General features: G+C 42.2%; 1 protein-coding gene across 6 annotated transcripts in view; it reads right to left on the minus strand.

Annotated features, from left to right (window-relative positions):
- sptan1 (spectrin alpha, non-erythrocytic 1) overlaps positions 1-23,963 on the minus strand; it is a 70,506-nt gene that overhangs the window by 27,954 nt on the left and 18,589 nt on the right. For 3 of the 6 annotated variants that reach the window (XM_083929875.1, XM_083929873.1, XM_083929874.1), the window contains exons 6-31: positions 22,298-22,442; positions 19,118-19,272; positions 18,755-18,890; positions 18,506-18,607; positions 18,261-18,398; positions 16,896-17,006; positions 16,670-16,747; positions 16,357-16,512; positions 16,034-16,238; positions 13,567-13,748; positions 12,231-12,474; positions 11,993-12,115; positions 9,439-9,656; positions 9,150-9,242; positions 8,851-8,985; positions 7,603-7,751; positions 6,670-6,726; positions 5,415-5,613; positions 4,250-4,354; positions 4,129-4,161; positions 3,977-4,012; positions 3,383-3,430; positions 1,752-1,843; positions 617-761; positions 312-493; positions 105-204 (exon numbers count right to left, since the gene is read on the minus strand). In XM_083929875.1, the coding sequence (XP_083786001.1) occupies positions 105-204; positions 312-493; positions 617-761; positions 1,752-1,843; positions 3,383-3,430; positions 3,977-4,012; positions 4,129-4,161; positions 4,250-4,354; positions 5,415-5,613; positions 6,670-6,726; positions 7,603-7,751; positions 8,851-8,985; positions 9,150-9,242; positions 9,439-9,656; positions 11,993-12,115; positions 12,231-12,474; positions 13,567-13,748; positions 16,034-16,238; positions 16,357-16,512; positions 16,670-16,747; positions 16,896-17,006; positions 18,261-18,398; positions 18,506-18,607; positions 18,755-18,890; positions 19,118-19,272; positions 22,298-22,442 (3,367 nt within the window). The remainder of the gene's footprint in view (positions 1-104; positions 205-311; positions 494-616; positions 762-1,751; positions 1,844-3,382; positions 3,431-3,976; positions 4,013-4,128; positions 4,162-4,249; positions 4,355-5,414; positions 5,614-6,669; positions 6,727-7,602; positions 7,752-8,850; positions 8,986-9,149; positions 9,243-9,438; positions 9,657-11,992; positions 12,116-12,230; positions 12,475-13,566; positions 13,749-16,033; positions 16,239-16,356; positions 16,513-16,669; positions 16,748-16,895; positions 17,007-18,260; positions 18,399-18,505; positions 18,608-18,754; positions 18,891-19,117; positions 19,273-22,297; positions 22,443-23,963) is intronic. The other 3 variants (XM_083929878.1, XM_083929877.1, XM_083929876.1) reach the window with 2 other exon arrangements.

The raw sequence follows: 23,963 nt of genomic DNA on the forward strand, positions 1-23,963 counted from the left end.
GATGGAATAAGAAAAGACAGATGGATAGGCAGTGTTAGGTGACCAAAAATCTGCACTGATGTATGTCAATTTTTGTATATTCACAGAAGGGCGGAGTTCAATACCTGGTGTCGTTCCAGAAGGGCCTCTGCGCCGGTCACGTCTTTGGCTAGCTCCTCCGAGGACACCAGCCCTCGTATGCCATTAATCCAGGACATTAGATCTCTATGCACAGATCAAGGGTTAGAGCCAAGCAGTACCATACATTATCTGCATCTCTGGAACTTCATTCTCTATGGCACAGTGGCATCAACCAGCTGTCCTCTCCTCACCTGAAGTCAGAGAGGAATCGCTGCAGGTCATGGGAGTTGCCAAGCTTGTCTTTGCGCTGATCAGCGCGTCCTACCAGGCTGCTCCAGGCAGTGTTCAGCTCAGTGCATTTCTCCTGGATGTCATCCACAGCCTCAGGGTGGGACTGGATCAGACGCTCCGCTGTCTCCCCAAGGGAGTTCACCTGGGTAGGGGAGAAGGAAAAATGAGTAAAAAGCCAGCAGGAATAGAATACATTCTCAACCAGAGTTTTGGTTCTATATGAGCGACCGTACATCCCATATAACTAACTTAAAGAGGATCTGACCTTATCTCCCAGGGCTGCCAGGTCTCTCTCAAAGCCTTCGTGTTTGCGCTGCAGAGCCTGGACACTGGCCAAGTCATGACCATAGTTGTCTGTGTTGAGGGCCTGGTTCTTCTCCTCGATCCACTCTTTAGTTTCATCAGCATCCCTGCAGGTGCAAAAACGTAACTTTGGTCAGATGTTGTTAAGTGAATTAGTGTGTGCTGAAACATCTGGAAGTGTTGTGTGCGCACAAGTAAAGGTCAGGAGGACTGAAGGTTCTAGCCCTTCTCTGAGTTTCCATTTAATTACTGTAAAACACAATTATATGAAATACATTTCTTACACTCTTTTCTTTGTTCCTCTAAGCAACAGCCAACAAAATGCTGACCACTACTTGCTGGTTTGAGAAAAAAAATATTCATTAGTTTATAAGCCTTTTAAAGCTAGTCTGTGGAACATCTCAAAGGATATAAATCATTCTTTCTTCCTCTTACAAGCGAAAACTGAATGATAAGCAATAAAACCCCCTTCATTTCAGCATACTCGTGGCCTTACTTGCTCTGCTATGACCAGCTATGTCAGTAAACTTTACATCGATAATGCTGTGTAACTAACATTACTCCATTAGTTTTCTGACAGAATGACTTTTCTCTGCTTGTGCAATTGCTCTCAAATCCAAATAGACATTTGTTTCCACAAAAAGTTTGATTCTCAATAGCAAACTTTGTTAAAATCAGGAATGTGCTCAATACAAAGACTTGTATGTCATGGCTTACCTTCTTACCATAATTTCAATTGTACAGACCTGCTACCTATCAAAGATGTAGGGCTATCCTCCATTTAAGACATTTTTAATTGACACTCTGATTTTGTTGACACTTGATAGATCTGGAAAACTCTACATAATGCAAATGCACAACTTTAAATCTTGTGTTTACCAGAGATATATCACAGGTGTCTTATAAGTAATTAGTAATTCAGCATGAAAAAGCATTAAAAATGACTTAAGAAGCCTTAGTCGACGAAACCCAAAATGTCCAATTAGTCAACTAATGGACTAAGAGGGGGCAGCCCTACCAAGATGAAAGTGAGGTTAAAATAGAAACTGAAGGTGATGTCAAAGACACCACATGTTCCTACAGTCTTTACTTCATACCTGTGGAATCGCTGCACCTCGTGGGCACTGCCTAGCATGTTGCTCCTTTCTTCAGCCAGCTGTTGCAGGGACCGCCACCGATTATTCAGCTCCTACACAAAAAAGAATACACATAAGACAGCAGTCTACACCATTCAGAGTTTGCTCAGACCTTCTGCAGCTCCTTTCTGCTTCTTTTAGTGTTAAAATTTGCTGTGATTTGCAGTACGAAACAACACACCCTCATTTAAAGAGGGACACATTGAGTGATTAAGTCATGAGCATAAAACAGCATCATCCGATAAACCTGGAGATGATGATTTAAGGTGAGGAATGCTAAATTAGTTAAAGTTTGAATATGTGAAATCTTTATTAAAAGCTATATTTAAAAAAGAATGATAATACAGAATTAATGAATTAATTGAGGGGTACAGAATTAAAGTATTGATTTTCCATAAAAAAAAATATATTTAGGGCAGCGGCTTCGGGTTCAATTCCCACCTGAGGCCTTTTGCTGCATGTCTCCCCCTCTCTCTCACCCTATTTCCTGTTTGTCCTATCTAATAATAAAGGCTTGAAAAACTGCCAAAAAAATAATCTTAAAAAAAATGTTGACAGGTTTGACAATGACTTTCTGTCCCGTTCTGTTTCAATGGTAGCAGCCATTAACATTGGGCATTGCTGGTTGCCAGGGTTGTCTGTTGTTGGGTGCAGCTACTGTAGGCTGGCACTGGGTGAAATGCAGTTTGCCAATCCTGCAGCTGCTTCGGAGCCTCAGTGAAGGGGGTGTTATTTGTCCCAGCAGCTTAGTGTGCGGAGACGGACAAAAACCAGAGTCAATAAAGGCCAAGCATTCACTCCATGGACTGAGAGAAAGGAGAGAAACGCCATTAAAACGCACGCCCACATGGCTACGTTTCTCCTTGATCACTAACATCACTTTCATCTTTACTTAGCTGGAACGGCTAACGCTAACGGCTAACGCTAACTGTCAGTCAAACTCCTCCAATCCTTGTTTTATGGTGTTATTTGCTGGAGGGGATGGGTTCAAACAGGCTCAAACAGACTCCGGTCTCCTGTATGCTAGTGGGCCGGGTCTGACCAACCTGGCAACCCGACTGCTGGAATAATTTTTTGTTGTTGTGACTACGATCTTGAGACACTAGATAGCAGAATTCTGCTCATTCTCCATATTCAACCTATAACTTAAACATATCCAAGCAAATACAATGTGCTAGAAGTGAGCAGATTTGCATAGTGTGTTTGTTGCACGCACACAGTAATGAACAATCAAAGACACATGGATGATGGGTGTAAAGTGCAAAGGACTGGATGCATGTTAAGAACATTACATAGTGTGAGGGAAAAAAAAAAAAAGGCAGGATCCACAAAAAGATGATAAAGCCTTAATCTAGCATGCCAACATTCAACTACACAACAAAATGGATGATTACAGGACAAACAAATGCAATGGGAAAGGGGATGAAACCAAACAAAACACTTGAGTCAGGTTTCAGAGACTGAGAAGAGACCAAATCATTTGACACCAAGAGGAAACCGTGACAGGGTTAGTTTTCTGATTACAATGCAGGACAGGAGAGCTACGGGAGGAATGATTCAAAATGAGGTTGGGGTGGACTAGGTAATCTTACCTTGATAGTATTAAAGTTAGCCGTTGTTTGAACAGCCAAGCGTATATTCTATAGTCAAAGATGAACAAAACATGGCAGAAAGAAGGGGGGTAAGGAGGAGGACAAAAACACCACGCCAGTCAAGAGTTTTATGGAAACTCCCAGGACCAACCTAGATTTTGCACCAATCAAGACATAGTAAGCACTGCAATCATGGCTAAAAAAAGAACCAACCAACAGCCTCAAACACTTAAGTATGATGAATCAAGCTAAATACTTGTAAATCACTGAGATATCTCCAAACCTGGTTTAAAATACAGGGATATTAAAAAAAGGCTTAAAAGTAATCATATTCCTTGAGGACATGGAATACAAATGAAGCCTCATGCCGGTCAAATGGCTTTGGTTATGATTACAAGAAGTGACACACCAGTACAAAAAAAAACAACCCAGAGCTGAACAGTCATGCATAGTTACATTCTGATTATCACATCGAGACTGAGAGGCTGTCAAATATTTCAAGTTAATGCATGTTTAAAAAAAAAACATACATAAAACCAGTGAATGTTGGAATGTATTTTCTGTATACAAAGTTAGGTGTTACATGAAGCTTACCTTCCATGGAGATGCAGTCTTGGAATCAGCTTCATCCTGTTCAGTGAGATGTATGCGTCATACCACAGTCATGCCTTATTTCTCACTCTGATATTTGAAATGTTTCTTAAACAGCAAGCAAAATGTATGTAAAGTACATAAATGATCCAAACCTTGCCAGGAGCAGCACCAATCAGCTCCTGCTGCTGCATATAGAAAAAGACATGATCTCAAAAAAATGACAGGTAAAACATGGAGGATGGTTCATAGTTGAGTGAGGGCTGTAGAACTCACCTGAGCCTGAACAATGGGGGCCTCCTCTGCCATGAGGCCTTCAGACTCCAGCTCAGAGGCCACTTTATTGATGTCCCTCAGGCGAGACTCATTGGCCTTTAAGTCCTGGACCAAACAAAAGGACAACATTATACAATTTTTGTGAGACTTGTGTAGGAAAAATGTGCCCTTTCCCCTGTTTCAGAAACTCTTTTTACCCTTTGATATTTTAGAGGAACTCTATACAAACTCTGAAGCAGGCTGCAAAATGTGAAATCCAACAGATCTGATGAAACTGATTACACAGTGAAGAAACTAACCCTAACAGCCTCTCTTACTTAAAAGAGTGAGATTTATTATTCGGATGAACAGAACAGTCCAAAAATGAAATTAAACAAAGAAAGCCTAAAGTTTCTCATCCTCTCCCCCGTTCTGGAGTAGCAAGTTTGTTGATTCTCAACTCTTAAAACTGACTCCCAAACATTCTTCTCGACCTGATAAGGAACACTTTATTACCCTAAGAGTCTTGCATATTCCTTATCTGATCAAGAAAAGACAAAAATAACGGCTAAAATAAGCGTAAACTGTAAAATAATGAGTTTTGTTAATCTGTAAAGAAATAGGTTTTGTTTGATACAACTCTGTAACATTTGGCCATTGTTTCTCTCAGGATGATCAGACATTTTTTTCGTACAAAGTTTAAGTAAGGTTTAAACACGATACTATAGTACTATGTTGAAGAAAGGTAAAATCTAAAATGACTGAATTTTAAATCTTATCCTGTTTGAATGTGTCATGTCATCATATTATCATAGATTGGCCATCAACACATTACTATGGTAAAATAATCAAATGACAGAAATGCTTTAATTTTGTATTTTTCATCTAAGGTTACAGACATTTTTTTCGTACAAAGTTTAAGTAAGGTTTAAACACGATACTATTGTCCTGTGTTGGAGAAAGGTAAAATCTAAAATTACTGAATTTTGAATCTTATCCTGTTTGAATGTGTCATGTCATCATATTATCATAGAATGATTATTTTACCATATTAATGTGTTGATGTTACAACTACTTTCACAGGTTTTACTACAGAAGCTAGTGGAAAAGAAGCTAACCCAGAGGTGAGGTCATGACTTTGGTTCTCGGTAAAAGAAGAAAAGCTTTGAAAACACACGGACATTACCTTCTGGAAGTCGTCAAACTTCTTCTGCAAGACCTCGACCTGCTCCAGGTCAGAGCCGACCTCTTCATTAGTGAGGGCGTTCTCCTTCTCGTTGATCCACTGCTGGAGCTCATTGGCCTCACGGAACAACATGAACTTCTTGCAGCTCTTCTCGAGCATGTCCTTGCGTTTCTCTCCCAGCTCCAACAGAGTACCATACCTGGGAAAAGTTGCAACCACAGAATCAAATCAAATCCTTTAACGTGCCTTCAAAAGCTTAACATCACTCTTATACTGTGGCTCATTTTTCAAGATTTAAAAATTTTAGTATTTGCTCCGGGGAATTTATATCTACTGCAAGTGAATCCTCCTGCTTTATTTTCTTGTACTAAACAAACTCTACTGTCATAAACATTTTTGAAAGCCAAATCACCAGCAGTATTGATGAAATGACAGTATAATATAATAAATGAATGCCATATTAAACAATTCATTATATATATACATACATATATACATATATATATATATGTATATATATATATATACATATATATATACAGTATATATATATATATACATACACACACACACACACACACGAAAAACCCTACGAAAAACTGATGGTTCTCAAATCAGTCGATCGACAATAACCTTTGGATAGAGGGGTAATCGTTCAGGTCTTTTATCGGAAGAAAATTTTGCCACTTTATGTGGATGTCCAATCTGTGCTGATGGTAAACATAGTCAATTAAAGCAATATATTCCTCAGTACATGGCATATTGACAGAGGAAGCTGCAGGTTACAGCTGCAAAATCAGTAGCTCTTCATGCATCCAGTGTCGCTATTTGACGTGACAGTGACGTAGTTGGAGGCAACAAAAAAAACCTACACGTTTTTAAGTAAATGCCAATAAAAGTTGGAGCAGCCAGATTTCTGCTGAACCCAGCAATATTCAATCAAAACTCTTCTTGGATTAGTAGCATTTTTCTGACTAGTGAGCCTTGGACAGTGAACTAACCTATACAATGATGAATCAAAGAACAGAACAACTTATGACATGGCAGAAAAAAAGAAACATCCATAGGCAAGCCTAAGATATGAAGGTTGTGAAAGGTGTGCGTCAAAGGTTTTTCTATCCCCGTACTGAAGAGAAGTTGAGCAGTGTCACACAACATTAGGGTTTTTGAGGTTGGGGAGGGATGTAAAATTGTGATGGTATTTAGTGGTATCACGATCACAAGAACACGCAGAGGGACGCTGGTTCCTACTCACAGCTCTTCCACCTGCTTCATGCGCACAGACACGCTGCAGGCCTCCTTGGTGACAAGCCTGCTCAGTGGCAAGGCAAGGCAAACACACAGCAAGACAAGATTAAGTTGTTAAATACAGCAAGAGGACAGCAGAGGAGACAACAGAAAGAAGCCATGATCAAGGTCATTAGTCCTTAGTGCGTTTACATGCAGTTTAAAAAACAGATCATATTCGGCGTTCGGTAACACCCCAGTTTCTTTCATGTAAACACCTTACTCCGGTTAACAGACCTTGATAACTCCCTCAGTAACCTGAGTATTTGTGCATGTTAATCGGTGGGTGGTCGGGTCATGCATCGGCGCATCCGTCATAGGTTTTAAGCAGCCACTCCCCACTCCTTGGCAGTGTTTTTTAAAAAAAAATAGAATAGGTGAGGAAGCAAAGGAGCTGAAAACAACGTGAAAAAACCAAGCAACAACACGAGCATTACCTTTAAACCGAAAGAGAACTTGGCCAATTTCTGTCATAATTATGTTGAAAAGTTATCCATTTTCTCCCTGCTTAAGGTGTTGTGATTTTGACAAAGGTCAACCAGAAGAAAAAGCCATATTCCAACCAGTTGCATGTTGCCCGAGCACTACCTACTGTACTGGAGGTCAAGTTACTCCCGCTGTTCTTCCCATTCTCCCCCTCCAGTGTATAGGGGGAGAAGAGCAATTATCCGGTTATTCACTTAACATGGGTAAGACCATACTCCGGTTACTGCTGTGCATGTAAACGCACCGTGTTCAAAAACTGAGCAGAAATATGATGTGCTGATAATAAGGAAAGGCTAGAGAGCAGAAAAGACTGAGCACTTAAGAGCAATAGTTAACATATGCAGTAGAAAATGAGAAATTAGTCAGTAAACTACATTGCTGCAACATTGAAGAGGTTATGGTGTGGTTTCCTTACTGATTATCAATCTGGTCCTGGCGCAGTGCAATGCTGCCGTGTTCATCTAGGAGGTTTTCCCTGGAAGAGGACTGGGTAGGGTCCAGCTTCTTCACATAAGCAGCAGGAACAAAGCCCTGGCGATCGTTCACCTCCACCTTCCACCAATCCTGCAGCACGAGGAGAAGGACTAATATCAGCAAGTGATGTTCACAAGTTCACTTTTCATTCTAATTCGTCAAAGTGCTTCTATCTCGGTTTGTTGTTACAAAATTTGTATTTTGAGTCTGGCCCGTGGAACAACAAAACAACAACGAAAAGTGCCTTGCCTGAAGATTTATGGCTGTGTTCAGGCTCATTAAGAGTTAAGGGTCAGTAATGTAGCTTGGGGATTACTATTACTGAGAATAGAATGCGAAAAAGCGTCGTCATTTTTCGGATCAAGGATGATTTTTAAAAGCTTTCACATTGTGAATAAAGGCATCAACCAATCACGTCTTTACTTATGAGTATTATGAAACAACAACACAAGGGTCTGTTACTAGACCTCATACATCCATGGATCACTACTTCAACCTAAACAGCGCTGATAGCTCAAGATCAAGATTAACTTTATTGTCTCACAATGTGGGAAACTTGTCTTGGGTACCTTTCACAATAAAAGCTCTACACCACTTAGTTAACTGTTTACCAGAGGGAACTCAAAATTCATACAGCGCATTTCACAAAAAGGAAACCTATCTTACAGAAGCACAGTGTTAGCTTTTCCTGCTTCAGCTTCCTGACCATGGTCAGAAATCACAGGAGGAGACACTTAGGAGATAACCTCCGAACTGCACTCAGCAGGAGAAACAACACACGGGACTCCTCTGCGGGTCTTTATTTGTTCTCATACTGAATACTGTAGGTCTGCCACTGCTGCTGAAAAAAATCCTAGTTGAAGGAAGCAGGCCTGCACCACTCTTTACCTGGTCCTTGTAGGTTAAATTAAGTTCGTCAAATGATTATTAATTGCTTACTGGTCATCATAATAACTTAAAATTTGCATCCTAAATAGTAAAAACCTCAATTTAAACCCTGAACAACTTCACTGGCATTTTCCTATCCTCTTTGCTGCTGTAACACTGAAAATATCCCTGCTGTGAGTCTTATTAAGGATTATCTTATTACTCCAACAAACATGCAAATTATCCCTGATTTGTTTGACGTCATGTTCATGGTGCAGTCAATGTGACAGTCTACAGTAAACTGGGCTGGTTCCATCTGTACCTTGTTGGTGCTGTTGAGCAGGGTGAGGATGTCCCCCTTCTTCATGGTAACTTCACGGGGACTCTTCTCCTGGTAGTCGTACAAAGCCAGGACCAGCTCCTTCCCGGTCTCGTCGTCAGTTGGTGCCACTTGTTGCTGTTGAGTTTAACATTTTGAGTCACTGATTTGTGCTCTTGGTTTAAACTGCAGAAAGTGTAATTTTCTTCTTAGAACTATTGCCAACTTTACTATTGCGAATTAAAAAACTGTCCCATGGACCTGAGCACAGCTGAGGTGTGAAGAAAATTATGGGGTTTTACCCTGCAGGATTGGGCCTGTTCCTTCAGAGCCTGGATGCTGCTACCATAGGCACTCAGGTCAGACATCAGGGCCTCGTGCTTCTTCAGCAAAGCCTGCAGAAGACAAACTATTCAGCACAACTGTATTTGTAGCTTGAGGCCTGTGTAATTATGATCAAAGACAGAGCTTAAGATGAAAACACTAAAAGATGGACAAAGATACACTTTATACTTAAGCAGCAAGCAGTTGGAAAATGTATATTTGATAATGATACACTGATATTTAGTTACAACTCCTCTGTTTATGTACCTCTGCAGAGTCCTCGTCTTTGCCATAGTCTGTGCTGCCAACGATGGGCTCCTTCTCCCTCATCCAAGACTCAGCCTCGCTGGCATCAGCAAAGTACTGCTGGGCTTGCAGAGAGTCCTCCAGATCCTGTCTCCTCTGGGAGGCCTTAGCCTTCAGCGTGTCCCAGCGTCCATGTAGGTCAGCCAGCTTAACTTTCACATCCTCCCCAGCAAAGTGCCCTGGGAACCCCACATAAAGAATGATCAGCATATTGAATGTTGGGACAATATTTCTCTTGCTTAAGGTCACTTTCTTCTTTTCTTGATTTTTTACATTTTATTTACTCGTCATACTCATCGTACTCATTATATTTATAAAATATAGTCTTATATTTTTTTAAATAACCAAGGCACTTCCCCGTGAAGTTACCATGAAGAAGGGGGACATCCTATGTATATATATATATATATATATATATATATATATATATATATATATATATATATATATATATATATATATATATATATATAGAGAGAGAGAGAGACAGAGAGCGAGAGATCAAAATTAGAGAACGAAGTATTCATTCTTGATTTATTCTGAATTACTGTTATTTTTTACTGTTCATAATTTGTTAGAATATGAGCTGTGGCTAAACCACTGCGGTACTAGCATTTTTTTTAAATGACCAAGGCACTTTATTTTGTGAAAAAACAGTGATCAACAGTAACCATTGTGTCAGAAGAGAATATTTCAACAATGTTTTCTTCTATGGGATTCAAAAAATGAACAGGAAGTGTAGAGGCCACAGCTTTGAATGACTTCAGCACATCTGCGCCCACAGGACATCACTAGTTTCTCACACTGCTCTGGTTTGATCTTGGTCCATTCTTCTTCAGTCTCTTCCACAGTTCACTAACTGGAGTGGGTTTCCTAGACATTAGGGCTGGTCATTTCATTGTTTTAATATTATTAGCTTCAAGGAACTGCTTCACCCGTTTTACAGTGTGACACGGGGCATTGTGTGCATGAAAATTGCAGCTGATTAGGAGACAGTTGCAGTGAAGGTGTTGCATGTTGCTGAAGGAGATTCACATAAACATTTGCATTCACCCTGCCATGTAGCTGTACAAGAGGCCCAACTCCTGCTGCAGAAAACAGAAGACACTGCCTCCTTCAAATTGAACTGACTTCTTAACACACTTTGGGTTCAGTCTTTCCCCAGTCCTACGCCCAACATAATATTTCCATCAGACCCAAATAAACTGAACGTCCTCTCATCACTGAAGTCACTCTGGACCAGTTCTCCTCTGTCCACACAACGTTCTTTGGGGCAGTACGGTGAATACATTAAAATGGCTTTTTTTAACCGCTAATACTGCTCAAAATAACAGTTTTAATGCCATTCAAACATTCAGAGCCGCTGACAGAGCCATGGCTGAATGACACCACCTGCTCTATCAGACGCGCATGCAGGCATGTTGAGAGATGGATGTTGGAAGAAAGATCGTCCTTAAATCTCATTAGATATTTTAAGAGATAGTTCAATCAATTCAAAAAACTTTTTTTGTCCCCGGGGGGCAATTCAGGGCACACAGAGCAGCAAATAACGACAGTGCAACTATACAAAAACATTAACATTAACAATTAAGCGACTATCAGAGAGCTGTCAACGTCGCAAAAACTATTTTTTTTCTCTACTGTTGTATCAAACAATAGCCATAAACCTCAGTTTCTTTTTAAGACACATAGCTCTCTTTTAAATCCCTGTAACTCTACTTCCATTGTGTCTTCACCTGCACTCAGTGAGAAATTTCTTCAGTTTTTTAATGATAAGATCTCTTCTGATCTGTCGAACTATAGACTCATATTTAAACCCCCTTTTTTGTTAAATATTTTGGAAAAAGTGGTTTATGAGCAGCTCCAGTCACACTTGGATCTCCATGGCATTAAGATTAATAACATTTGAGTTTAGTATAGACACAGCTGATATTCTATCAAATTCTGAATAATAATTATATACTGTATATACAAAGATTTGCCTTTGCCTCTTCCTCTTTTGTATTTCTTCTTTCCCAGTTTTTCTGTAATCTTAAAAGTGCTTCCAGGTTGCTGAGTCATGAGAATTGAGAGAGAAAGTATTGGGAGGTGATGGGTTTAAATGCTCGTCCTGATTAAGGGTTGTATTGAGTTGTTTGTAAATTATGGATTAGGTAATTGTTTGATGGATGGATTAATCACACACACACACACACACACACACACACACACACACACACACACACACACACACACACACACACACACACACACACACACACACACACACACACACACACACACACACACACACACACACACACACACACACACACACACACACACACACACACACACACACACACACACACACACACACACACACACACACACAGTATATATACATCCATCCATATCTGGGTTTCCTTTGCATGTTTTTTTTTTTTTTTTACTTGTCTCATTTGTAATCTTATTCTTGGTCTTTCAACATGTGCTAAATAAATAAATTAAATCAAATAAAAAATAAATTGAATACCTTCCTCCACCATGGCTTCTCCTTTCTGGGTGACAGCCTTAATGCGTGGCTCATGACCAGTGATCTCAGCCTGCAGAGCCTGGTGCTTCTTCAGCAAGTTTTGGACACCAATCAGGTCTTTGCCTGGGGAAATAGAGAGACATTTTTTTTAAACTTCAATTATCTGAAATATTTGAGGTTGGAGATTTTGATGATCTTTCCTTGTATGGTACTAGCAACTCTAGCTAATAAAATTTACCTCTGTTAGTAGATGCAGCGATGGGCTCTTTCTCACGGATCCAAGTTTCCTCGTCCTCCACATCTCTGAACAGCTGCTGTAACCTAAGAGAGTCGGACAGTTTCTGCTTGCGTGCAGACATTGGCTCTCGCAGAGCTTCATAACGCACCACTAATGCCTCCTGTTTCTTGCGGATGTTGTCTGCATCAAAGTGTCCAGCCTCTTGGAACTGGCGAGCCTGGATTGTTATGCCATCAATGCGATCCTGAGAGAAAATAATTAATTTTCTATGGTGTACCAAAAAAAAAGAGAGACTAGCAACTAGAACATCAACGACTAGTCAATTAATCAATTAGTTCTCAACTACTAAATAAACTGCCAACTATTTTGATAATAGATTCATCGTTTTAAGTCAAAAAACAAACACCAAATGCTCCGATTCCAGCTCCATAAATGTGAATATTTTTTGGTTTCTTTCCTCTTTATTGACACTAAACTGAATACATTCGAGTTCTGAACAAAACAAGACATCTGAGGATGTCATCTTGAGCTTTGGGAAACACTTTTAGGGACCTCAGTCTGAAGTTCTCCTTACTGACCTCTCATTCCTTATTTCCCCTTTGGCCATCTGCTAGATCTCACAGGAAGAGCGATGTGAGATAAGAAGTTATATAACTCTTGCAGTGTGGAGAACTCCCTTTTCTTTTAAATCAGCAGGACATCTGACCACTAATAGAACTAAGGGACGGTCTCACCCAAGGAGACAGAGTGACATCCAGTGGTAGGACGGGATAAGGACAAAGAAGACTTTCATTAGGACTCCTGATAAATTGAAAAAACAGCTAAGTTGACCGTTTCATCGCAACTGGCTGTTCAAAGACATTCTCTTAAATATGTAACTGTGTATGCGTTATTTGTATCTTGTTCATGATTATGTTTATGTAGTTTCAGAAGCGCACAGTCTCTGTTTAGTTCCTTAATATTCTGTGTTTTAAATAATGCTTCCATTCACTCAGTTAGGTTATCTGTTAAACTGCCTTTCTAGAGATTTTGGTTAAATTGGATATGAGAAAGATTAATAACGAAAAATCACCCAGAGATAGTTTAATCTTCCTTGTTAGAATGCTGGAATATAGACACAGCTAATTTGTTCCGAACAAGAAAGTAATGTCCGCCCAAGACCCCTCTCTGTGCCTCCTGGGGATAAAATCAGCTCCTTCCGTGCTCTCTTCACCTCATTAGTCAAGAAAATGGTCGAGAGATTAATTGATAATGAAAATATTTGAAAAATATAGTTGCAGCCCTACTAGCATAATTAGTAGATGTACGTTCATGATGTATGTCCAACATTAGGTACCTGGTGAGCAGCCACATCAGCCTCCAGGAGTGCATGTTTCTTCTGCAGGTTCTGGACACTGGTCAGGTCTTTTCCGTAGTCGTCTGAAGCTAGATGGCCCTCAACCTCATACAGCCACAGCTCAATGTCTTCTACATTCCTGTTGAACTGCTGCTGCTGGTTGGCTTCACGAAGCTTGACGCCTAAGGTAAAATGGTAGAAATCGATCATTATCATCAATTGTTACAATCAAAACTCACCCTAGACTGTTGCAGGGATTTACTCTTGGCCCAATACCAGTTACATTATGCATATAAACCACGCATATATTTCATATAAACCTTGGATGACAGTCACACGTACATGAATTTCTGTATAGTGTTTTCTAACAGTAAAACTATACTTCAGTCAACTTTTATGTCTGCACTTGACTGTCTATCATGATCATCACTGCTCTGTGTCACAAAGCTGTATGGACTTCCTTATTGAGGGGGAGAGGTAGAGTGTGTAAATTGGGGGTCCCGAGCCTTTATGTTGAAGAGGCCAGTTGCAGAGGGGAAGTTGTTCTTGTGGCGTGAGGTTTTGGTCTTTAAAGACCTCAGCCTCTTGCCGGAGGGAAGCGCTTCAAAGAGTCTATGTTTGGGGTGGGAGGGGTCTGCCATGACCCTCTCTGCTCGCCTCAGTGTCCTGGAGGCAAACCATGGCATGGTCAGAGTGGCCTAGTGCAGCACGGGGGACAGCGTGATAGGCTCTGTTGATTGTTGTTTAACAGTGATCTAGAGTCTTCTCTCTGGTCAGGCATTTAATCAGCTGACAGAATTTGGGGAGTTCATGGCTGAGATTGCCTCTATTAAAGTCACCAAGGACAATAACAATGGAGATTCGGGTCCGTCCTGCACGTTGCTCTGTGGTGGGATGTAAACACCAACCAGCATGAATGAAGTGAACTCACGGGGGGAATAGAAGGGTTAACAGTTGATGATGTAGCTTTCAAGAGCAGGAGAACAATAATTTAGCATCACTGTTAACATCTTTACACCAGCCACTGTTGATCTAGAAACAGATACCTCTACCTTTAGTTTTTCCTTAAAGCTCTGTGTTGTGGTCCACTCTGAACAGCTGGAAGCCTGCCAGCTGTAGTGCAGAGTCCGGTATGGATCCACACAGCCGACTCTCAGTGAAGCACAAAACAGAAGATGAGGAAAAGTCTCTATTCTTCCTCATCAGTAGCTGAAGTTTGTCCAATTTGTTGCACAGTGATCTGATGTTAGAGAGGAATATTGCCAGTAACGCTGTGCGTAGCCCACGTCTGCCAAGCCGTACAAGCGCACCGGCTCGTCTTCCCCTCCTGCGCTGTTTCACTGCATGAGCAAAGCTGAACACACCTTGGACCAAAATGTCCAGTATTTCCACGGATTGGATGAGAAAATTGGGAAATAAATCCACAGGAGTCGTTTCCCTGATACTCAGGAGCACTTCTCTGGAGAGAGAGCATCAAGTCGTATCACAAAACACTGAATTAACGAATCGAAAATTAATCTTGGCAGAACTAGTTATGCCTCTTGTAAAAGATTGTTGTCGGAACAACAAAAAATAATTCCAGCAGTCGTGTGGCCAGGTTGGTCAGACCCGGCCCAGTAACTTACAGAAGACCGGAGTCTGTTTGAGCCGGTTTGAACCCATCCCCTCCGGGAAATCGCACCATAAAAATAAGTATTGGAGAGGAGTTTGACTGACAGCGTTAGCCGTTAGCTGTTGCAGCTAAGTAAAGATGAAAGTGAGCTTAGCGATCAGGGAGAAACGTAGCCATTTGAGCGTGCGTTTTAATGGCGATTCTCTCCTTTCTCTCAGTCCATGGAGTGAATGCTTGGCCTATATTGACTCTGGTTTTTGCCCATCTCCGCTCACTCAGCTGCTGGGACAAATAACGCCCCCTTCACCGAGGCTCAGAGGCAGCTGCAAGATTGGCAAACTCTTATTTCACCCAGTGCCAGCCTACAGTTGCTGCACCCAATAACAGACAACCCTGGGGCCCTTCTGTGTGGAGTTTGGGTGGAGGACGGAGAACCTGGAGATTGCACAGTCCAAAGACATGCACGTTTTAGGTTCATTGATGACTCTAAATTGCCAGTAGGTGTGAATGGTGGTTTGTCTCTATGTGCCCTGCGATCCTGTCCAGTGTGTACCCCGCCTCACGCCCGATGTCAGCTGGGATCAGCTCCAGCGACCCCCGACAGGGACAAGCGGTTGAAGATGAATGAAGGATAATTCAGACAAAATACATATTTTTATGGAAAAGCAATACTTTGCTTTGAATAAAGATTCTACATATTCAACATTTAAGGCTTATCCCATACTGACAAAATTGATTAAAAACTTCAGTTTTATCAAAATTAAATTTGTGATTAGATGAAATCAAATCAATTCATAAACTGTAGCACCTCATTTATCTTCAGATCAGTTCAGTTAGCTTTCCTACAACCAGTACCTTTGAGCTCTGTAGCCTCCAGCAGTTTCTTCCACTGGTAGATGACCTCCTCCATCCGGCCAGCCACCTCTGTGGAAGCATAATGCTTTCTATCAAGCAGCTCCTGCCCAGACTTCTGGAGGTTATCAATGCGGCCCTGATTAGCTGACAGCTCAGCTTCAAAAGCCTGGTATTTCTGCATCTTGCCCTGCAGGTTGGAGGGGTCCTGTTGTCAAGAGAACAGAGGCACAGAGGATGGAAAATGGAAAGGTCACAAATAGTGAGCATAATGTGGGGGCGACACAGTGCTGCACAACAAGATCTCACAATCTTTTATGAACTACCTTGTAAGCCTCATCTGTGGCAGTCTTCATCTTCTCGTTGATCCAGCTCTTGAGTTCATCAGAGTCCCTAAAGAACTGCTGCAGGAGGGAAGAGTCCTCCAAGGCAGCGCGACGAGATTGAGCACGCTCGTGCAGTGCGTTGCGCCGGCTTAGCAGCTATAAATGTGCAAAGGTAGAGAGGACATTTTATTTATGAGTTTGCATTAAGATAAATTGCAAAAACCTGCCAGATGCTTTAGCATCCAATGCTCATATTTGAGATGGTTATATATTTGATTTAAGGGAAGTTGAGGTGGCTGACAGGAGTACTTACAGCATCTCTGCGGGTAGCCACGTCCTCTTTGGCATAGTGGTTGTTCTGGATTAGTTTGGTAGCAAACTCATCTAGGGCCTAGAGATGTAAAAGACAAAGAGATTCCAAGTGTATCCTTCTCATAATAGTACAACTCTGTCAACTGTGTTAAACCTGCCTGTGATTGTACAACTTCCACGGAAGATGGAATGTAAATCGAATATGTTGAAAGAGTGGAATAACTTACAGTGATCTTCTCTTCCTGTGCACTAAGTGACTTCTCAAAGTCCTCATGTTTCTTCAGTAGTGCCTCCACACTGTCCAGGGAATCACCAAGGTCTTCATTCAGGAGGAACGCCTATACAGTACATATACAACTTTAAAACATGTGACACCATATCAAATAAACAAGAGGTTCTCAATTGTTTTTTAGCCAAGGACAGCTTGCAAAATAGAGAGTATACTGTCCTGGCCTATATTTTACACTTCTATAGTCTTAGTTATGTGAAAGAACAACACAGGATGAATGTATATGAAAGATATGAGAGATGTATCAACCCTCTGAGGTCGAACTCACGCCGGCGGGTTGTAGAGATGTTTTTTTAGTCTCTATTAATATTTAAGCGATAATACAGTGTAGAAATGTGATTTATACATTGTCGCAACTGTCAGACTTTCCGCTTCCACATCCTCTCGAAGACGAGGTCATGTCTGTATCATTCATGTCTCATCAATGCATGTTACTAATTCAACTTCTTCCCCGGAGTTGTTTGTGCTTTGTCGTCTCTCAGGTCTCTGCTGATCGTGGTGGTGCCTGCTGCCGTGGTCCTGCATGGCACTTCCTGCTGCTACTATTACTATTATTCATATATATTATCGTTAGTTTTATAAGTTATAACATTTATAGCCATAAAACGTTATCAGTCGTATTTCTCATTGTACCGCAGCTGTTATGACTACTACTCGTATCATTGATCATATTTACCACCATAATTATTATTATTCATATTCTATCACCTTAACTGCAGTTGTTCCTACTATTTATATCACTGGTATATTAACCGCCAAAAAATGTCAGTCATATTCACATTACTATAGACATTATTATAGTTTTTGTTACTTTTGTGGTTGCTTGCATCTCTTTCCCTCTCCCTGTCTGTCCGCCTCTTCCTCCCCCACTCACCGGTCAAGACAAATGTCCATCCTCCTTAAGGCTGGGTCTGTTTGACGTTCGTGCCTTTTATAAAGAAGGTTTTCGTTGCCACTGTGTTCACAAGATTGCTGGATTAATACTGTAAATAATAATAATAATAATAATAATAATAATTATTATTATTATTATTATTAAAGATAGTGTGACTTGTTGCTGCTCATTGGGGAATTGTTGGGTCTCATAGAGTGTGGTCTTGACCAACTCTACCGGGTTCAGTGTCTCGCCCAAGGACACTTCACTATGCGGAGGGAGCTGGGGATCGAACCGCCGATCTCGCGAATGGAGGACGACCCACCTTTGAAATTTTATTTTGCAGTTTCATGTTTATGTATAGGAGTTACTACTGATGAATAACCAACATCTCTTGGTGGGCGGGGGTCAGTTAGCATGTCAGGTTACCTCTTGTTTGCTCATCCAGTTGTCAACTTGCTCAGTATCCCTGTAGAAGAGCTGCAGGTCCATGCACTGCTCATATTGCTGCCTGCGAACCTCCCATAACTCCAGCAGAGACTCCTTCTCCTCAGCAAGAATGCCCAGCTACACACAATACAACACACCATTATCACAGTACATGGCAGTGTGCTGGTAAAATATCATACAAAAAAAATAAAAGCATAAAAGCATGGAAGCTGTCAAAGTCTTACCTTTTCCTTGACCTCCTCAGAGGCGTAGTGTCCTGTATTGAGCAAGGCCTGGCCAGCTTCATCAGTGGCTCTGAAACTGTCTTCATGAGCATCAATCTCTCCCTGGGAAAGATGTAAGACAACCTTGCATTGCTTCTGTTCACATGTGAAATAAATGTTGCATTGTATTTTGTATTAAGATTATTATTAAAAAAGGACAAAGCTAAAATTCTGAGATCCTTTGAACTTATGTATTATGGGAGATTTAACCTTATGCTCCTGGTGGCGGTCAAGTAGAGCCTCAGCTCCAGCCACGTCGTTGGCCAGTTCGTCAGCATTGATCAGGGCTTTCATCTCTGTCACCCAGCTGGTCAGATCCCTGAAGTCAGCAGTGAACCGCTGCAGCCTAAAAGGAGATTGTCACAAGAGGGCAAGAGGGAGCAGAATTCTTTAGAGAAATTTTAACAGTGGCACTGTAAATGGTCACTGAACAAATATCTGCCTGTTGAAAAGCTATTTTTATATTTTAGTAAAAAAAACATTTCCTGCATATTTGATGTATTAGATAAGAGCGATGTGGCTCAGTAGACAGTTTACTGTCAGTTCATCACCAAGTTATGTGTGGTATTTTACCGGTAGGAGTCGTTTAGGCGAGTGTGGCGCTCAGCGGCCAGAGTGCGAATCTGTTCCCAGTTGGTGATGAGTTCATCCTTCTTCAGGTGGATTTGGGAGGCATTTTGTGGATGTGTCTGCTGCAGGCGTTCTGCATCACCACCCAGTGTGTTGACCTGGTTAAAAGGAGAAGAAAAAGGAAATGAGATGTTTAAAGTTTTTAACTTCAACATGGCTGTGCTGTATATACATGTTGATTTACTATTCAATTCAATTCAATTCAATTTAAAGTGTCAAATCTTAACAAAAGTTATCTCAGGGAACCTTCAATACAGAGTAGGTCCGGTCCACATTCTTTGATGAGCAAACAGTAAGTCATATTCTTATTATATTATTGCTACAGATGGCAACAACCAGTTTTGTGCGAAACTGCAGCGTTATTGTCATCACGGAGACGTGGCTTCACCCGCTGATTCCCGATGCTGCAGGTGAGCTAGCAGACCGCGCACTACACCGGCAGGACAGAAACGGAGCCTCGGGTAAGAGCAGCGGAGGGGGGCTTCGCGTTTACATACATAACGAGTGGTGCTGTGACAGCAGAATCATTGACACACACTGTTCTCCTGATCTAGAGGTTCTGGCAGTCTCATGCAGACCTTTTTATCTACCGAGGGAGTTCACTGTAGCCATTGTGATAGCTGTTTACGTCCCACCGGGTGCTAACGTTAGCACGGCCCTCAGCCTCCTGCTTGCTACCATAAACAAACAGCAGCTCGCCCACCCGGATGGGGTCTTTACCGTTGCCGGTGACTTCAATCAAGCGTGTTTAAGGACTGTGCTCCCAAAATTCGTACAATACGTGAATTTTGCCACCAGAGGGGAAAATACTTTGGACCATGTTTACTCCAACATCAAACATGCCTACAGAGCGACACCCCTCCCCCACCTTGCTGGATCTGACCATCTCAGCATGTCCCTCACCCCCACCTACACCACCCTGCTGAGGAATAAAAAGCCACTAACAAAGACAATAAAAACGTGGCCTGAGGGAGCCCTCTCTCAGCTGCAGGACTGTTTCTCAAGGACAGTATGGGATTTATTCTATAGCCATAACCTCCAGGAGCACACTGACACTGTGCTCTCCTACATCAAGAACTGTGTCGACAACGTCACCGTCGAAAAAAGGGTCAGGCTTTTAAGAGGAAGATTGAAGACCACTTCGCTGTGAATGACCCCAGAAAGATGTGGCAGGGAATAAATCACATAACCAATTACAGAAGCAACAACCAGGGGACTACTAGGACTGACGCCTCGCTGGCAGAGGAGCTCAATCTCTTCTTTGCCCGCTTCGAGACAGACAGGTCCTCAGCAGCCACACCACTCCCACCTCCCTCCAGCACCGCCACACTGTCATTTCAGGAACATGAAGTGGGACGAGTGCTGAGGACAGTGAACCCCAGGAAGGCGGCCGGCCCCGACGGAGTACCTGGCAAGGTGCTCAGAGCGTGCGCTGACCAACTGACAGGAGTCTTCACAAGGATTTTTAACCAGTCCCTGGCACAGGCCACCATACCACCCTGCCTCAAAGCCTCCACAATCATCCCCGTCCCCAAGAAGACAGCAGTGGACAGCCCCAATGACTACAGACCCATTGCACTCACGCCTGTAGTCATGAAGTGCTTTGAAAGACTGGTCTCTCAGCACATCAGGGCCTGTCTGCCTCCCACTCTGGATCCCCATCAGTTGGCCTACAGGGCAAACAGATCCACCGAGGACGGCATCACCACAGCACTCCACACCGCGCTGAGCCACCTGGAGCACAGGGGGAGCTACGTGAGGATGCTCTTCCTGGACTTCAGCTCAGCATTCAACCACATCATTCCAGAGATCCTGGTGCAGAAACTCTCTCACCTGGGCCTCTCCACCCCCATCTGCCACTGGATTAAAGACTTCCTGACAAACCGACCACAGTCTGTCAGACTTGGCCCTCACATCTCCACCGCGATCACCCTCAGCACAGGCTCTCCACAGGGATGCGTATTGAGTCCCCTTCTATTCACCCTATACACACACGACTGCTCCCCGACCCATCTCTCAAACACCATCAAGTTTGCAGACGACACCACAGTGGTCGGGCTCATCTCAGGGGGAGACGAGTCCGACTACAGGGACGAAGTAAACAGACTGACGACGTGGTGTTCAGTAAACAACCTCCAACTGAACACCAGAAAAACAAAAGAACTGGTACTGGACTTCAGAAAGGGCAGAGCGGACCCAGCCCCCCTTTACATCCACGGGGACTGTGTGGAAAGGGTCCACTCTATCAGGTTCCTGGGTGTGCAGATGGCCGATGACCTCTCCTGGACTGCAAACACCACGGCGGTGGTTAAGAAAGCTCAGCAGCGGCTCCACTTCCTGAGGGTGCTCAGGAGAAATAACCTGGAGGAGAAGCTGCTGGTGATGTTCTACAGAGCCGCCATAGAGAGCATCCTGACGTACTGCATCACAGTGTGGTATGCAGGGTGCTCAGCCGCAGACAGGAAGGCGCTGCAGAGGGTCATCAACACAGCCCAGAAAATCACTGGGTGCCCTCTGCCCAGCCTGGAGGACATTGCCAGCTCTCGCTACCTCAGCAGAGCTGAAAACATTATCAAGGACTCCTTTCACCCCAGCAACCACCTGTTTGACCTGTTACCCTCAGGCCGACGCTACAGGTCACAAAAATCTCGGACAAACAGACTCAGAGATAGCTTCTTTTCTAGAGCTATCACTGCAGTCAATAACAAAAAATAAAACAACGAAACAAACTACCTCAATGTTACATATATTGATCACATTGATCAGATTTAAAATTTAGAATCTAAATAACTTAACAAAGCCACTTTAAACCTAAAAAAGCCACTTTAAAACTCTTGTGCAATAATAACATGTTCCACCCTAAATATACATATTTTATTATAGTATAGTTTCTGTTCTCCACCCATCTGTTTATACTGTTCCCCATCTGTCTATACCGTTCACATTATTATATTGTTTATACTATATTGTGTGTTTATTGCTTATATTATACTTTGCTTATTGTTTTATTATATATTATTTTTCAAAAAATGTACCAAGGGGGAGTAGCACTCGAATTTCGTTGTATGCAAATGCAATGACAATAAAGGCTATTCTATTCTATTCTATTAAGCATCTTCTTGCCTTATCTTCCAGGGCAGCCAGGTCTCTCTCCAGACCCTCGTGTTTGCGTAGCAGGGCCTGCACACTGGCCAGGTCACGACCAAAGTCATCAGAGGCCATCAGCTGCTCCTTCTCCTTGATCCAACTGATGGTCTCGTCCACATCCCTGTTGTTGGAATCAAACAACAATAGTGTCCATATTTTTACAGAAACATGACGGTATGCAATACTATCAAAACTATGGCTGTCAACAAATGTTATAATATTGGAATTGTAAAAAAACTGCCATATACAATATCATTTTTCATATTCGATTATGGTTATTGTCTGCTTCACTGGCTCTCCTGTGGGCTGCTGCCCCTTCGGGCACACTCACACTGTCCATCCGTACCGTGCCCCGTGCTTTAGGGTACTTGTACTTGTGCGTCTTGTCCAACGGTTTTAGAATATTTTCATCTGACCAAATCTGCAGTAAACACTCCACCTCGGCATCACACCAACCGGAACCTTTCGCCGCCATTGTTTTAAATGTGGCCGCATGATCCGTCCTTCTTTTTTCTATGTCCAAATAGGCGCACATAAAATGACGTCAGAACCGCCGTAGAACTCGTGTGCGTACACGTGTGCACGCTCTTGCTCCTAATGTGCAAACGTGCTTTACAAAAGCCCAACTCTCCCAAACAGGCCGTGGCCAGCAAGCGTTCCGCTCCTATAGTACGGTTGCACTCACACCGGTCAAACGAACTAGACTTTAGCCGTGAAACGTGCTTGGGCACGGTACGGAGTGTGCCATTAGTCAACTCTAAACACCCAGCACCCTGTCTGTGGAATGTCTGATTGAGCCCAGCAGGTTTTCCAGAGAATACACAGCCAGTGAGTGGGCGTTGATGACGTTTCTACAATGAGCTGGAGCATAAGTAAACAAACAAGGGTGAAGAATAAGGCGCCAACAAAAAATATAGCTGGACAGACAGCAAGATTCAGGAACTTCTGACTGTAAGGGCCGATGCTGAAATCATCAGGCAGAGGAGAGAGATTTACAGTCTAAATTAAATTGTATGGTAAAATTGGACATTATTTGTTTTGTTTTTCCGAATGTAAAGTGTAGGTATGTCGATCTTTTAAAATACATATGACATAAGTATACCAATACAAGTAGGTATGTCTCCTGGGCTTTATATCAGCCTAAGCCTGACCTCTTGATTTATCCTGAGATGGAAACTTTATCATTTCCAGAACAGCTGATCAGAGTTAGTTCAATCAACTCTGAGTAGCTTGAGCCTGAACATAAAAAACATCATCAATGGAGCTCTGATACTTTGATTCGCCATGGCAACAGGTAAAGAAAAGGCAGAGCCTCCATTTTGTTCCAGTGGATGTAGAGATATTATAGTGTAGTTCCGGCGTAAAACCATCCCGTGGTTTTTTCGGCACTTAAATACATCAATTACGCCATCCAGACAGTTTTTTCTGTGTATAAACTATTAACAGAGAAATCCAGTAGAGTCGCTAACAGCTGGCCGTGGCTAACACTGATTAGCTCGGGGCAGTACAGTGAAGGCATTAAAACATCTTTTTTAACCACTAATACTGCTCAAAATAACAGGAAACCTCTGCAGTAGTATGAGAAGAGTCCCTACAGAGAAAACAAAGCACCAACAACGTAGTTAGTATACCCAGAGTTAAT

Source organism: Echiichthys vipera, assembly GCF_963691815.1.
Source record: "Echiichthys vipera genome assembly, chromosome: 16".
In the NCBI taxonomy this organism is placed as follows: domain Eukaryota; kingdom Metazoa; phylum Chordata; class Actinopteri; order Perciformes; family Trachinidae; genus Echiichthys; species Echiichthys vipera.